This window comes from Nomascus leucogenys, chromosome 10 (assembly GCF_006542625.1).
Source record: "Nomascus leucogenys isolate Asia chromosome 10, Asia_NLE_v1, whole genome shotgun sequence".
In the NCBI taxonomy this organism is placed as follows: Eukaryota; Metazoa; Chordata; class Mammalia; order Primates; family Hylobatidae; genus Nomascus; species Nomascus leucogenys.
In genome coordinates this window covers 2,209,091-2,226,571 of record NC_044390.1, presented here as the reverse complement: position 1 = coordinate 2,226,571, position 17,481 = coordinate 2,209,091, and the positions used below count along the sequence as shown (strand labels likewise).

At 42.2% G+C, this 17,481-nt stretch overlaps 1 protein-coding gene across 3 annotated transcripts in view; it reads right to left on the bottom strand.

Annotated features, from left to right (window-relative positions):
* The window catches only part of ZNF667 (zinc finger protein 667), a 54,612-nt gene that overhangs the window by 7,641 nt on the left and 29,490 nt on the right, over positions 1–17,481 (bottom strand). For all 3 annotated transcript variants that reach the window (XM_030819537.1, XM_003277224.2, XM_030819538.1), the window contains 3 exons: positions 16,098–16,189; positions 14,465–14,591; positions 11,912–12,004 (listed from right to left, as the gene is read on the bottom strand). In XM_030819537.1, the coding sequence (XP_030675397.1) occupies positions 11,912–12,004; positions 14,465–14,591; positions 16,098–16,130 (253 nt within the window). In that variant the 5' untranslated portion in view covers positions 16,131–16,189. The remainder of the gene's footprint in view (positions 1–11,911; positions 12,005–14,464; positions 14,592–16,097; positions 16,190–17,481) is intronic.

Sequence of the window (17,481 nt, the reverse complement as noted above, 5' to 3'; positions counted from 1 at the left end):
TAAATAAAATAAGGAATTAACACAGGAAGATAATAGAAATGTTTACAGTGAAGCTAGCAGCATCAGCAAAACAAGAAACTCAAGATTCCTCCTATAGTCCTTCCCACCCCACATCCCATTAAGTCACATCAGTTAAGCTGGTTCTCCCTCTCACATTTTCCTAAAACTCTTAGTTTCCCTTCCTTTTCCTTTGTACCTTCCTTTGTTCCTTCCTGTGTGGAATACTAACATATCCCCTCAGCCCATCTCCCCATCTTCAATGTGGAAATCCTTAAACCATACCATATACCAAAATTATTCCCAGGTGAATTAGTTCAATATAAAGTACAAAATCATTACAAACTAAAATAATATGAAATATACCCCAAATTCTAGAAACCAGATGAATTTCTAACTATGGAAATAAAAAAAAATTACAATGTGAATGCCAACATTTCCAATCACACAAAAATGAAAGAAACTTTCATATAACCAAATAGAAAAAATAAAAGGTAAATAAAATAAAAAGTCTTAGGAAAGAATGGGGAAATATTTGAAGTAAAATGTAATGTCATATGGTTAATGCATTTTCTATATGAAAGCTTACTATACAAGCAGAAAATAAAAAAGTCACTGCTAGATAAAAGGGGAAAGATCATGAAAAAACAATTCACAAGAATAAGTAAAAACAGAAAACAAATGCTAGCAAATCTACAAGAAAGATTTATGGCCTATCCAATATGGGTAAACTAATATGGATATCCAGTCTATCCACAAGGGCTCAAGAAACAAACTGGTACTTGGAAGGCTGAGGCAGGAGGACTGCTTGAGCCCAGGAGTTTAAGGCTGCAGTGAGCCATGACTGCACCATTACACTCCAGCCTGGGTAATAGAAGACCCTGTTCCTGTCTCCTTAAAAAAACAAACAAACAAACATGGTGACTCACGCCTTTAATCCTAGCACTTTGGGAGGCCGAGGTGGGTGGATCACAAGGTCAGGAGTTCAAGACTATCCTGACCAACATGGTGAAACCCCATCTCCACTAAAAACACAAAAATTAGCCAGGTGTGGTGGTGTGTGCCTGTAATCCCAGCTACTCAGGAGGCTGGGGCAGGAGAATTGCATGAACCCAGGAAGTGGAGGTTGCAGTGAGCTGAGATGACGCCACTGCACTCCAGCCTAGGTGACAGAGTGAGACTCCATCTCAAAAAACAAACAAAACAACTAAAAGGGAGAAAGTGGAAGAGCCAGATGGCCAAATAGAGCCCTCCAGCGATTGCCCCCTCTGCAGTAACACCAAATTGAACTATCCACATAAGAAAACACCTTCATAGGAACCAAAAATTAGGTGAGCAATCAAAGTATCAAGTTTTAACATCATATTCAAAGAAAGAGGCACTGAGGAGGGTAGAAAAGATAGTCATCATATGCCTGCACCACCCCTCCCCCAGTGCCTGGTAGTGCAGCATGGCAACAAGAGAGAATCTATGTGTTTGGAGGAGGAAGAATGGAGTGATGGTGGGACTCTCCATTGGAACTCAGTGCTGCCCCGTCACAGCAGAAAGCAACGTGGGCAGAATTTGGCCAGCACCCCCAGAGGAAGCATTTAAACCTGAGAATTGTCCACCGCAGTGGTGGAAACTTGAGTTCCAGCAAATACCCCCACCACAGACTAAAACACTCTGGTGTCCTAAGTAAATCTGAAAGGCAGTCTAGGCTACAAGGACTGCAATTCCTGGGCAAGTCCTAGTGCTATGCTTGGCTCAGAACCAGTGGACTTAGGGTACCTGCTACCCAGTGACACACCAGTGACAAACCAGCTGGAGTGGCCAAGAGAGTGTTTGTATCAACTCTCTCCCAACTCCAGGCAGCACAGCTGGCAGCTCCAAGGGGAGAGGGAAGAGTAAAGAGGACATTGTCTTGCAACTTGGATATCAGCTCAACCACAGTAAAATAAAGTACCAAGCAGGGTCCTGAAGGCCTCATTCTAGGCCATAGGTCCTGGACAAGATTTCTAGACCTACCCTGGGCCAGAAGGCAACTCGCTGCCCTAAAGGGAAAAACAGGCCTGGAAGAATTTACCACCTGATGAATTAAGACCTCTTGGGCTTCAAATAAACATCAGTGGTAGCCAGGCAGTGGTAGCCACAGGCCTTGGGCAAGAATGAGTACTACGCTGGCTTTGGGTCAGACCCAGCACAGTCCCAGTGTTGGTGGTCATGGGAGTGTTTGTATCATCCGTTCCCCAACTCTAGGCAGCTCAGCACAGAGAGAGAGAGACTCCATTCATTCGGGGAAAGTAAGGGAAAAGAATGACTTCCTGGTAATCTAGGGAATTCTCCTGGATCCTACCAAAGACCACCAAGGCAGTACTTCTGTGAGTCTACAAGAGTCACAGAGTTACTGGACATGGGGTGACCCCTAATGCAAACATGGCTGCAGTGAACGAAGACACACCCTAGCCCCTTTGAATACATGGAAAGTCTTCTCTGGAAGGACCAGTACAAACAAGCCCAGACTACAAAGATAAGAATAAATACCTAACTCATCAATGACCAGGTAATGACAAACATCCATAAGCATCAAGACCATCCGGGAAAACATGACCTCACCGAATGAACTAAATAAGGCAACAGTGACCAGTTCTGGAGTGACAGAGATAATGTGACCGTTTAGTCAGAGAATTCAAAATAGCTTTCTTGGCCAGGCACGGTGGAGCATGCCTGTAATCCCAGCACTTTGGGAGGCCAAGGCGGGTGGATCACCTGAGTTCAGGAGTTCGAGACCAGCCTGACCAACATGGTGAAACCCCGTCTCTACTAAAAATAAAAAAAATTAGCTGGGCATAGTGGGACACGCCTGTAATCCCAGCCGCTCAGGAGGCTGAGGCACGAGAATTGCTTGAACCCAGGAGGCGGAGGTTGCAGTGAGCCAAGATCTTGCCATCATTGTAGTCCAGCCTGGGAACAGAGAGAAACTCTGTCTCAAAAAAAAAAAAAAAAAAAGCTATTTTGAAGAAGCTCAACAAAATCCAAGATAACACAGAGCAGGAATTCAGAATCCTATCAGATAAATTTTAAAAAGACATTGAAATAATTAAAAAGAATCAAGCAGAAATTCTGGAGCTGAAAAATTCAGTTGACAAACTAAAGAATGCATCAGAGTCTCTCAACAGCAGAATTGATCAAGCAGAAGAAATAGCTTGAAGATGGGCTCTTTGAAAATATAGTCAGAGGAGTCAAAGGGAAGAAGAATAATAAAGCATGCCTACAGGATCTAGTATATAGTCTCAAAAGGGCATATCTAGGAGTTAGTGGCTTTAAAGAGAAGGTAGAGAGACTAGGGTAGAAACTGTATTCAGAGATAGTAACAGAGAACTTTCCAAACCTGGAGAAAGATGTCAAAATTCAAGTACAAGGAGGTTATAGAACACCAAGCAGCAGCTTTAATCCAAAGAAGTCTATCTCAGATAATTTAATAAATTCCCAAATGTCAGGAATAAAGACATGATCCTAAAAGCAGCAAGAGAAAAGAAACAAATAACATAAAATGGAACTCTGATACGTCTGGCAGCAGATTGCTCAGTGGAAACCTTATAGGCCAGGAGAGAGAATTATGATATATTTAAAGAGCTGAAGAAAACAAAAACCTTTATCCAGGAATATTATATCCAGTGAAAATGTCCTTCAGACAGGAAGGAGAAATAAAGACTTTCCTAGACAAACAAAAGCTGAGGGATTTTGTCAACATCAGACCTATCCTACAAGAAATCCTGGGGCGGTGGTCAGTGTCCAGACTGGGGGAGGCGGGGATCGGGTCGGAGAGAGAAGGGAATGTCTCTAAAAATAAAAAATAGGGGGGGGGGGGGGGGGGGGGGGGGGGGGGGGGGGAGCTTGCAGTGAGCGAGATGCCTGATCAGTGGCAAAAGCGAGATCGTCTCAAAAAAAAAAAAAAAAAAAAAAAAAAAAAAAAAAAAATCCTATAGGGAGTTCATCGGTCTGAAAGAAAAGGATGCTAATGACCAATAAAAAATCATCTGAACATACAACACTCACTAGCAATAGTAATTGCACAGATAAATACAAAATATTATAATACTGTAATTGTGATGTGTAAACTACTCATATCTTAAGAAGGAAGACTAAAAGATGGACTGATAAAAAAATTGCAACTACAACAACTTAAGACACACAGTATTAAAATATAAACAACAAAAAGTTTAAAAGAGGAGATGAATTTAAAGTATAGGGTTTTTATTAGTTTTCTCTTTGCTTGTTTGTTGGTTTGTTTTTGCACAGTTAAATTGTCATCAGTTTAAATTAATGGGTTCTATTATTTACGAGCCTCATGCTGACCTCAAATAAAAAATATATAAGAGATACACAAAAAATATAATTCAGGAAATTAAAACATACCATCAGAGGAAATCACTTTCACAAAAAGGAAGACAAGAAGGAAAAAGAAAAGGCCACAAAACAACCAAAACAAATAACAAAATGTCAGTAGTAGGTCCTTACTTATAAATATCAAATGTACATGGACAAAATCTCCAATCAAAAGCCACAGAGTGGCTGGATGAATTTTTAAAAAGACCCAATGATCTGTTCCCTATAAGAAACAGGCTTTCCCTATAAAGACACACATAGACTAAAAATAAAGGGAGGGAAAAAAAATCCCATGCAAATGAAAACCAAAAAAGAGCAGGAGCAGCTACATTTAGATAAAATAGAGCTTAAGACAAAAAATATGGAAAGAAACAAAGAAAGTCATACAATGCTAAAAGGATCAATTCAGCAAAAGGATATAACAATCGTAAATATATACACACCCAACAATGGAGCACCCAGATACATAAAGCAAGTATTTTCAGAGCTAAAGAGAGAGACAAACCCCAATACAATAATTGTTGGAGACTTAACCACTTTATTTTCAGCATTGCACAAATCATCCAGACAGAAAATCAACAAAGAAACATCAGACCTAATGGACCTAATAGATATTTACAGACAATTTCATCCAATGACTACAGGTTACACATTCTCCTCAGCACTTGGATCATTCTCAAGTATAGACCATGAAATATTAGGACACAAGATAAGTCTTAAAAATCCAAAAAAAGCTGAGTGCACTGGCTCACACCTGTAATCCCAGCACTTTGAGAGGCTGAGGCAGGTGGATTGCTTGAGCTCAATAGTTCAAGACCAGCCTAGGCACCATGGTGAAATCCCATCTTTAAAAAAATACAAAAATTAGCCAGGTGTGGTGGCACATGCCTGTAGTCCCAGCTACTCAGTAGGCCAAGGTGGGAATATTGCTTTAGCCTAAAAGGTTGAGGCTGCAGTGAGTCGTGATTGCACCACTGTATTAAAAAAAAAAAAAAATCTTTCAAATTGAAATCATATCAAGTATCTTCTCTGACCACATGGAACAAAACTAGAAATCAATTATGAGAAGAACTTTGGAAAGTATACAAACACATTGAAATTAAACAATATAATACTGAATGACCAGTGGGTCAGTGAAGAAATTTCTTTTTTTTTTTTTTGAGACAGAGTTTCGCTCTTGTTGCCCAGGCTGGAATGCAATGGTGCGATCTCGGCTCACTGCAACCTCCACCTCCTGGGTTCAAGCGATTCTCCTGCATCAGCCTCCCGACTAGCTGGAATTACAGGCATACACCACCATGCCTGGCTAATTTTTTGTATTTTTAGTAGAGACAGGGTTTCACCATGGTGGCCAGGGTGGTCTCGAACTCCTGACCTTAGGTGATCCACCCACCTTGGCCTCCCAAAGTGCTGGGATTATAGGCATGAGCCACCACCCCCAGCCTGAAGAAATTTCTTAATTAAAATTTAAAAATTCCTTAAAACAAATGATAATGAAAACACAACATATGAAAACATGCTGTAACCTATGGCATACAGCAAAAGCAGTATGAAGAGAGTTTGTAACAATAAACGCCTACACCAAAAAAGTAGAAAAACTTCAAATAACCTAATGATGCATCTTAAAGAACTAGAAAACCAAGAGCAAACCAAATCCCAAATTCGCAGAAAAAAAGAAATAGTAAGGATCAGAGCAGAAAGAAATGAAATTTAAATTAAAAAACCACAAAAGAGGATGGGCGCGGTGGCTCACACCTGTAATCTCAGCATTTTGGGAGGCCAAGGAGGGCGGATCACCTGAGGTCAGGAGTTCAAGACCAGCCTGACCAACATGGTGAAACCCCATCTCTACTAAAAATACAAAAATTAGCCGGGTGTGGTGGCGGACGCTTGTAATCCCAGCTACTCAGGAGGCTGAGGCAGGAGAATTGCATGAACCCAGGCAGTGGAGGTTGCAGTGAGCCGAGATCGTGCCACTGCACTCCAGCCTGGGTGACACAGCAAGACTCAGTCTCAAAAAAAAAAAAAAAAAACAAAAAAAACCCACAAAAGATCAACAAAATGAAATTTTTTCAAAAAGAGAAACAGAACTGACAAACTTTTAATCAGATTAAGAAAAAAAAAGATAAGACCAGAGATGCAAAAGGAATGATTACAACTGATACTACAGATACTCAAAGGATCATTAGAGACCACTATGAGCAACCTAGGCCAATACATTAGAAAACCTAGAAGAGGCCGGGCGCGGTGGCTCACGCTTGTAATCCCAGCACTTTGGGAGGCCGAGGTGGGCAGATCACAAGGTCAGGAGATCGAGACCACAGTGAAACCTTGTCTCTACTAAAAATACAAAAAATTAGCTGGGCGTGGTGGTGGGCGCCTGTAGTCCCAGCTACTCGGAGAGGCTGAGGCAGGAGAATGGCGTGAACCCGGGAGGCGGAGCTTGCAGTGAGCCAAGATCGCACCACTGCACTCCAGCCTGGGTGAGAGAGCAAGACTCCGTCTCAAAAAAAAAAAAAAAAAAAAAAAAGAAGAAAACCTAGAAGAAATATATAAATTCCTAGACACATACAACCTACCAAGACTGAATCATGAAGACATCCAAAACCTGAACAAAGCAATAACAATGAGATTGAAGCTGTAATAAAGTTTTCCAGCAAAGAAAAGCCCAGGACCTGACAGCTTCACTGCTAAGTTTTACCAAATACTTAAAAAAGACCTAATATCAATCCTACTCAACTATTCCAAAAAATAGGGGAGGACAGAATACTTCCAAACTCATTCTACAAGGCCAGTATTACCCTGATATCAAAACCCAAAGGACACATCAAAAAAAGAGCTTAATATTAATTCAAGAATCCTCAACAAAATACTAGCAAACTGAATTCGACACATTAAAGAGATCATTCATCATGAACAAGAATGATTCATCCCAGGAATGCATTGATGCTTTAATATATGCAAATCAATGATATATATAAACAGAATGAAGGACAAAAAACCTATGATCACTTCAGTTGATGCTGAAAAGCACTTGATAAAATTTAACATCCCTTCATGACACGATCCCTCAAAAAACTGGGTATAGAGGAACATTCCTCAACACAACAGAAGCCGTATATGACAGACCCATGGCTAGCATCATACTGAATGGAAAAAACACCTGAAAGCCTTTCCTCTAAGATCAGGAACATAAAAAGAATGCCCACTTTCACAACTATTATTCTACATTCAACATAGCACTGAAAGTCCTAGCTAGAGCAATCAGAAAAGAGAAAGAAATAAAAGGCATCCAAGTTGGAAAGGAAGACGTCAAATTATTCTTTTTGCAGATGATATGATCTTTTAGTTGGAAAATCATAAAAAATCCACCTAGAAACTATTACAACTGATAAATTTAGTAAAGTTGCAGGATACAAAATCAACATATAAAAATCCAGCAGCATTTCTATATGCCAACAGTGAACAATCTGAAAAAGAAATCAAGTAATCCCATTTACAATAGCTACAAATAAAATAAAATACCTAGGAATAAACTTAACAAAAGCAGTGAAATAACTCTACAATGAAAACTACAAAACCTGATGCAAGAAATTGATGAGGACACAAAAATATGGAAAGATAGTCCATGCTCATGGATTTGAAGAATAATTATTAGGAAAATGCCCATACTACCCAAATTAATCTACAGATTCAATGCAATCCCTATCAAACTACCAGAGACATTCCTCATAGAAATAGAATAAACCTAAAATTTATATGGAACCACAAAAGACCCAGAATAGCCAAAGCCATTCTGAGCAAAAAGAATAAAACTGTAGGAATCATATTACCTAAGTTCAAATTATACTACAGAGCTATAGAAATCAAAACAGCATGGTACTGAGATAAAAACAGACACACAGACCAATGGAACAGAATAGAGAACCCAGAAATAAATCCATACATCTACCGTGAATTCATTTTCAACAAAGATGTTACAAATATATATTGGGGAAGGGACAGTCTCTTCAATAAATAGTACTGGGAAAACTGGATATCCACATGCAGAAGACACTAGACTCCAATCTCTTGCCATATGCAAAAATCAAATAAAAATGGATTAAAGACAAATCTAAGACCTAAAACAATCAAACTACTAAAACAAAACACTGGCAAAAGTCTCCAGGACATTGGTCTGGGCAAATATTTCTTGAGTAATACCCCACAAACACAGGCAATGAAACTAAAAATGGACTATTAGAATCATATCAAGTTAAAAAGCTTGGGCACAGCAAAGGAAACAATCAACAAAGTGAAGAGACAATCTACAGAATGGGAGAAAATATTTGCAAACTACCCATCTGACAAGGGATTGATAACCACAGAATACATAAGGAGCTCAAACAACTCTATAGGAAAAAAATGTAATAATCCAATTAAAAAATGGGCAAAAGATCTGATAGACATTTCTCAAAAGAAGACATACATACACACGGCAAACTGGCATATGAGAAAGTGCTCAACGTCACTGATCATCAGAAAAATGCAAATCAAAACTACACGGTATCATCTCACCCCAGTTAAAATGACTTTTATCCCAAAGCAGGCAAAAAAAATGCTGGTGAGGATATGGATAAAGGGGAACCCTCGTACACTGTGGGAATGTAAATTAGTACAGCCACTATTGAGAACAGTATGGGGAGGTTCCTCAAAAAACTACAAATAGAACTAATATATGATTCAGCAATCCTACTGCTTGGTATATACCCCCCAAAAAAATAAATTAGTATATAAAAAAGATCTCTGCATTTCCATGTTTATCACAGCACTACTCACAATAGCCACATGACCATCAATAGTCATGGAGTAGTATTTAGCCATAAAAAAGGATGAGATCCTGTAATCTGCAACAACATGGATGGAACTGGAAGACATTATTTTAAGGGAAATAAGCCAGACACAGACAGCCTTCACATGTTCTCACTCATTTGTGGGAGCCAAAAATGAAAACAATTGAACTCATGGATATAAGAGAGTAGAAGGATGGTTACCAGAGGCTGGGAAGGGTAGGCAGAAAAAAAGGGGATGATTAGTGGGTACAAAAATAAAGTTAGATGCAATAAATACAATCTACTATTTGATCGCACAACAGGGTGAATACAGTCAGCAATACTTTGTTGTACATTTTAGAATAACTGAGGGAGTACAATAGGAACGTTTGTAACACAGTAATAAAAGCTTGAGGTGATAGATACCTCATATACCCTGATGTGATTCTTACACATTATATGCCTGTATCGAAATATCCTATGTACCCTGTAAATATTAATATATACACCTTCTATATATTGTAAAAATTAAACAGAAAAAAATTTAAAAAGGTGAACTGCCAAGGCTTCAAACCTTGCTACTGCATCTCCCGAACAGGAGATCCTGGGCAAGTTATTTAACGTTTCTAAAACTCAAACCCTTATCTTGTTACTTGGGAATGACAGAGGTTTCTACAAGTGTGCGGATTAAATGAGATGCTGAACTTACAGGCTTTAGCATAGAATCTGTACAAAGTAAGTTCTCAATAAATGCTGACTGCTATTATTTTACTAAATTAAGAGAAACATTTTAATGGCAATATCCAATACTAGTGAGTATGAAAATCAAACCCCATTGCTATTGATGGTGCTGATTTGATAATTCTCCTTTTTAAGTTGTAGTCATGGTGATGATTTATTACAGCAAAAGGATTCAAAGCAAAGTGTGCAAAGGGAAATGGGGCAGAGTCTAGAGGAAACCGGTCACAGCTTTCAGGAGCTGTGTCCCTGTGCAGTCACACAGGCTGCACTTCATTCCTCCTGCAACAAATTGCGACAACACACCCACAATGTGTGAAATTTCACAACTGTGAAACCTCGCAATTGTGAGAAATGTTGTCTACTAAAGACCTAGTGCCTAGGGTTTTTTACTGGGGGCTGGTGATCTGACAATTCTTCTGCAAAGTAATTCAGAAGTATCTAGAGCTCCCCCTCTGTGACTCAGTACTACAGAAAACAGGTAAAAGCACTTAATGCAGATACGCTGATGTTAATAATAATAAATTAGAATCTAAATGCAAAATAGGAAATGAGAGACTAGTAACATAGAACATTTCTACTAAAACAAAATGTGAAAAAAGCAGAAATATATAAACCTTATAATAACCATGAAATCCAATTTCATAAAATAAACAAGCAATCAGTGATTAACTCTATGTAACTGTTTTTGTCTTTTCCTTTTTCTAAACTTTGTTATATGACTAAATTTCTTCTAAACTTAAAAACAGTATTTTAATAAAGGATATTTCTTCATGTTGAAATTAAGATGTAAAATAATGCATATGTGTCCTCTTTTTGCACTGTGCTTCCATCTGGCTTCTCATTACACACCCTCAGAACCTGGAGGTCACCAAAGCCAGACGCTTGAGGTGGTGCCGTTTTCTCCCAGCCTACACCAAAATGTTGATCCCTAGCTCCTAGGTGATGCATCCCATCTAAGCAGAAACTCAATGAATGCTACTTAAAGAAACAAATATACAAAATATATAACTTGGCCAACCAAAGAGGAACCTATTTGTCAATGAATCCTTGAAAAGTAGCTGAAAAGAACACTTGGAGAAAAGAGTTAAAAAATATTTTTAAAGGAATCACAAAAATCATGCAGATTTGAATGTTATCATAAGTATTAACAGAGAGGGCAATGTATACCTTCTCTGAAGGGAAATACGAAAGCAGAGATGCAGGGGGACAGGTGGGCATAAGGTGGTGGAGAGCTGAGCTTCTGGAAACAGGCAGAGGCTGGGCCTCAAACCCTCCTCTGCTGCTCCTTCCTAGCTGGGTGACCTTGAGCAAGTCAACAAACCTCTCTGGGCCTCAGTCTGCTTGTCTATAAAGTAGGGGTAATAACAGCACCCACCTTATGGGGTTGCTGGGAGGAAGACCCTGAACTTAGAAGAGTGCTTGATACCTAGTAAGGGCTTACTAAATGTTGCTTTTTCTTCCTCTAGGACTCATATTGAAGAGACTTGAATTCTCTGCACAGGCCTTTTAGTGGGAGAGGCACACAAATAATCTCTTAAAGAGATTGCCCCCTCACAATCACATGAGCTCTTCTGCAGAACGCCTGCCTCTATGCTGCAATAGATTGAATGTTTGTGTCTCCCCAAATGCCTATGTTGAAATCTTACCATCTAAGGTAATGGTATTCGGAGGTGGGGCCTTTGGGAGGTGTTTAAATCACAAAGGTGGAGCCCTCATGAATGAGATATCATCTATAATCACCTATAATCTCTCTCCCAGAGAGCTCCCTCACTCCTTCCTCCATGTGCAGACACAGCAAGAAGGTGCCACCTATGAACCAGGAAGCAGTCCTTACCAGACACCGAATCTGCTCATGCATTGATCTTGGACTTCTTAGCCTCCAGAACTGTGAGAAGTAGATTTCTGTTGTTTGTTAAGTCACCTAATATATGGCATTCTGTTATAGCAGCCCCAGTAGACTGAGACATATGCTGCCTTGGTTCTCTGTCACTCACCAGGAGCCCGGCGTCTTCTTACTGGCTCTACCATCCAGGGCGCTTTCCCTTTCTCCAATAAGGTGATCACATTTGGTCTCCGAAACGAAAGACCTGTATGTGGGACAAACATGGGAAATTATCATAAATGTGGGCACCACAGAAGTCAGAGCCACGCTCTGCATCAACAGGATTGCAGGTTTAGTAGCATGAAGGGAGCACACGGGATGTGAAGGGCAGCTGGAGAATGGGGAGTGTGATATTGTGATTTATAAGAAGAAATATGTAGTTGCTTTTCATCCCTGTTTCCTGGCACACAGCTCCTTAAACCCTGGGAATCTCCTGCATATGTGTCTTTTGTATGTTAATGAGAAGACTGTGGCTGGGGGCTCCTGGACAGCCTTCAGATGGGGGCTGGTTGCCAATCATGTGATTAGAGGGTTGGAACTTTCAGTCCCATTTCCTGACCTCTGAGGAAGGGTTAGAGGCTGGAGGCTGAGCTGATCACTAATGGCCAATGATTTAATCAACCTTGCCTACCTGAAGCCTCCTTAAAAACCCCAGTGGACTGGGTTTGGAGAGCCTCGGGGTTGCTGACCACGTGGAAGGTGGTACAGTAAGAGGGTGCATGCTCTGTGCCCCTCCCCCCATAACTCGCCCTCTGCATCCCTTTCATCTGGCTGTTCAACTGCATCTGCTGTAGTGTCTTTTACACTGAGCTGGTGAGCATAAGTAAAGCGCCTCCCTGAGTTCTGAAAGCTACTCTAGCAAATGACTGAACTTGAGGAGAGGGTCATGGGACTCCCCTAATTTAGAGCTGGTCAGTCGGAAGGCCTGGACATGCAACTGGCCTCTGAAGTAGGGGACAGTCCTGTGGGACTGGGCTCTTACCCTGTGGGATGTGACGCTATCTCCAGGTAGACAGTGTCAGAATTGAATTGGAGGACACCCAGCTGGAGTCTGCTGGAGAACTGTTTGGTGTGTGCGGGAAAACCCCCAAACATCTGGTGTTAAAGAGTGTGCGGTGTTGAGTCTGGTTGTTTAAATCTCACACGGGGAGGCAGGAATCTAAATTATAGCCAGTAGAGTTGCTAAATTTTAATTCGACAAAGCAAACTATTTTCCTGAGAATTGAGTCAGAAACTCCTGAGGCTGGTTATGAAGTTACTGTCTTTCTGCTCCAGACCCTCACCCTTGTATTATCTGTTTTGTGGTGCCAGGGCTGGGGCCTTGGTGTCTTCACTTCTGCTTCACCAGCTGCTTCCTGTCAACATCCACCAATAGGGGCTTTGTTGGTCTCAGTGTCTGGGTTTTTTAGTTCTGTACTCCCAGAAACAGTTTCCTCTGGCTCCTCAGAAGTATAAACAAACCAGGCAGCACACTGCCCCCTCCTTCAGAAATCTGAGTCCCAGATCTGAGGGGACCTTCCTTGAAGCCCTAAAAACCCCAAACTCTTCCCTTTGTCCCTCCAACCCCAGGGATGGTGGCAGCATCCTGCAGTTACTGTCTCTGTTACATCAATGTCCACTATTCACCTTTCAACAACACCTCTTAAATCAATTCTTTAAATTCTATCAAAAGAGGGGTAGGTGCGGTGGCCCATGCCTGTAATCCCAGTACTTTGGGAGGCCGAGGTGGGCAGATCATGAGGTCAGGAGATAGAGACCATCCTGGCTAACATGGGGAAACCCCGTCTCTACTAAAATACAAAAAATTAGCTGGGTGTGGTGGCGGGTGCCTGTAGTCCCAGCTACTCGGGAGGCTGAGGCAGAGGAATCGCTTGAACCCGGGAGGCAGAGGTTGCAGTGAGCTGAGGTCGCGCCACTGCACTCCAGCCTGGCGAAAGAGCGAGACTCTGTCTCAAAAAAAAAAAAAAATTTATATCAAAAGAACTCAAAAGTTACCTACAGAGTTTCCATAAGACCCAGCAATTCTACCCCTAGGTATATGCCCCAGAGAAATGAAAACATACATCCACACAAAAAACTTGTATATGTTCATAGCAGCATATCAAAATAATGAGAGTGAAAACCCAAATGCCCATCTATTAACTGATGAATGGATAAACAAAATGTGGTCTATCCATACCATACATATTCTTTGGCAATGAAAAGAAATGAGTTATTGGCACATGCTACAACGTGATGAACCTCAAAAACGTTAGAAATCAAAGAAGCCACATATTTATGATTTCATATGTATGAAAGGCCCAGAGCAGGCATATCCATAGAGATAGAACCATAGAGATAGAAAGTGGACTAGTAGTTGCTGAATCTGGGGGAGATGAGTGGCCGGGGGAGACGAAGAGTGAGTGCTTACGGGTACTGGGTTTTTGGGTGGGAATAATGAAAATATAATTGATTGTAGTGATGGATGCATAACTCTGAATACACTATTATAAAAACCATTTAATTGTGCACTTTTTATGGGTGAATTGTATAGTATGTAAATTATATCTCAATAAAGCTCTTTTAAAAAAGAAACTGCAGTGGCTTCCATTTTCCTGACTAGACCCAGAGTGATGCATGTCCCTCAATAGGCTTGTTCTGGACTGTGGGGGAAGAAGAGCCTTACCAAGCGAGACCAGGTTCCGGTAATTCTCCAACATGACATCTTCATACAAATCCTTCTGAATGGGGCTCAGCCATTCCCACTCCTCCTGGGAGAAGTAGATGGCCAAGTCCCCAAATGTTATAGGTGCCTGAAATGAGAAATCCAATGTCTATTCACCATGGACTTGTGCTTCCACATGGCTGGAGGAAACGGCACACACATCTTAAACACGGGAGACACAAGGTACCAAGAATCATTCAGGAAGCATTCAGGGTTCTGAGGCCAAAAGGGGCAGGTGTATTAAATAAATTAAATAAAATACAATATAAGACATAGCTGTTATTAAAATTATGTTGCATTAAGAACACGTGGCAACCTGGATCTACCAGGCATTTACAAAGTCAAGGCATTCTTCTAAGCACCTGACTGTACTGGTTCACTTAGTGCTCATGTGAATCTGACAGAGCGGAATCACAGTATGTTACAGATGAGGAAACTGAGGCCCAGAGAGATGAGAAAACTTACTGCAGGTCTCACAGCTAGTAAATGGAGAAGCTAGTGTTCAGCCCAGACAGCTCCCAATTTAATCTCCTAACCACATGCTCTCCAAGAAACGTGAATATGTCACACGTGACAAAAGGTTCTTTGAGGGTATAATCAAGGTTACTGATCATGTGACCTTGGCAGATTATCTTGGACTTGACCTGGCCAGTTGGTTATTGGTTCTTGCTGTCTTGAAGATGAAAAATGAGGGTCAGGTGGAAAGTGTGGGAAGGAACTGAATCTGGCCAATAACCAGCAAGTCTGGAAGAGGACCTGAGCCCCAAATGAGAACACAGCTGGCCAACACCTTGATTTCAGCCCTGTGAACTCCAAAGCAGATGACCCAGCTAAACCATGTTGTGCCTGGACGCCAACCACAAAACTGCATGATAATAAACACGTGCTGTTTTGAGCTGCCAAGTTTGCAGCTAATCTGTTACAGCAGCAAGGGGGAACTAATACACATAACTGAAAGCAAACACGCTTGTTATGGGAAACTGCATTTGAGATGCCTGTTGTAAAAACCACTCGATGATTGATAGTGGTGGAGCATGCTGACCACAGGAGGCTGCACATAGCACCTCACTGCCTGCGCCAGTGCAGTCAATGGAATAGCAGGGCTATGTGGTGCCTTTTAGTCTTGGGACCTTAGCTAAAGAGATTTCCTCCATTAAACATGGATTTTACAAGGAGAAACAAAACCACAAAACAAGACTAACTCCAGAGCACATGTCAAGTCCCCTCTGCTACTGCAGGCCCCACCTCGGCATTCATCTCCATGCTGAGAAATCACAGTGGCTCTCATCTTCCTCCACGGAGGGCATTTCTCCTGGGGAGGGCATTTCTCCTGGCACTGGCAAAGCCCCTAGGTATGCTGAACCAACAGGCCAGTGCCACGTGCACACTGGGAATGGAGAGAGGCCCGCTGGGCAGTTTCCTGGCTGCTGGGCCCTTCTCAGGTTCTCATCCCCCATGGCAATGGGAGAAAACCAAGGACTAGGTGTTGGATGGATCTCCAACAGGCAACAATTCTCCACGGAAGGAAAGCAAATGGTTCACATCTCACAAGACACGATGGGGTGTTCCAGAAGAAAGAGGAATTGCCACTTACCTTGGATTTGGATTTCCCCCGTGCGGAAGGCATCCTTTCCTCCCCTTTTAGGGTCCACGCTCAGAGAGGGGCAGAGAGCTGGTAAGGCAGGGCTGTGGGGAGAAGACAGGACATGAGGCCAACTGGGTCTTTTGGGCAGTGCCAGAGTCCACAGGCCCCTACCTAACCTGGACACACACACACACACACACACACACACACATATGCACATGCACACACACAGATGTCAGAACACCTGGCGCATTCCTGTCCTCCCTCACCCTCTCATGGTCAGGGAAGGGCACGGCCAACCCTTTTTGTGCCTAAGATCATAGCAGGTTCTTGATCAGGAGGCAAATAAGGACTGTACAGACCTCTGGCCATCCATTTGACAAGTATTTACTAAGCACCTACTGGGTGTCCAGCTGTCCCAGGTACTGGGGAGAGAGCAGTGAGTTAGAGTGGAAGAGTGCCGGCTCCCAAGCACCTTACATTCCAGTAGGGAAAGCAAGTCCATATAAAGCACAATGATGGTCATGGTCATTGCTATGAACAATAAACAGGCCAGGAGAGGGGTTAGAGTTGTGGGATGGTCAGGGATGGTGTCTCTGAGGAGGTCACACTGAGCTGAGGTCTAAATATGAGAACATGAGCCATGTGGGTGCTAGGGGAAGAGCATTCCAGGTAGAGGCACAGCAGGTGCCTCTGCGTCGTGGGTGGGCGCAGGCGAGGTGTGAGGAGAGCAAGGTCTGTGTACTGAGGCAGAGTGAGTGCAGTGGGGACAGTGGGCTAAGGCAGGAGGGGCCGGATCATGAAAGGGGTGCTGAGCAGCTGGGATTTGATCCCAAGTGTGACATCACTGGGGGAGGAGGGGGAGCTGAGCAGGGGAGTGACACCATCAGACAACATTTAACAAAAAACTGGGGCATGTCTATATGGTGGGTAAACTGTGTTAGGAGAGGGAGCAGGAGTGAGGAGAGGACTCACTAGATAGCTTTGCAGAAACCCAGGGAAAATGTTGGTGGCATGATTAGGGTGGGTGGAGTGGAGGAGGGAAGATGTGGTCAGATCGCCTCCTCAAGAGGGCCCCTCTATCCACCCATCTCAAAAGAATCTCTGCCCTGTATCAGTCTCTACCTGTGCTGTCCAATGTGAATGCCACTAGCCACATATGAAAACTGAGCATGGGAAATAAGACTACTGGAACTGAGGAACTCATTTTCTTTCCTTTTTTTTTTCCTTTTGAGACAGGGTCTTGCTCTGTTGCCCAGGCGGGAGTGCAGTGGTGTGATCTTGGCTCACTGCAGCCTCAACCTCCCCGGCTCAAGCGATCCTCCCACCTCAGCCTTCCGAGTAGCTGGGACCACAGGCATCCGCCACCACACTGAGCTAATTTTTGTATTTT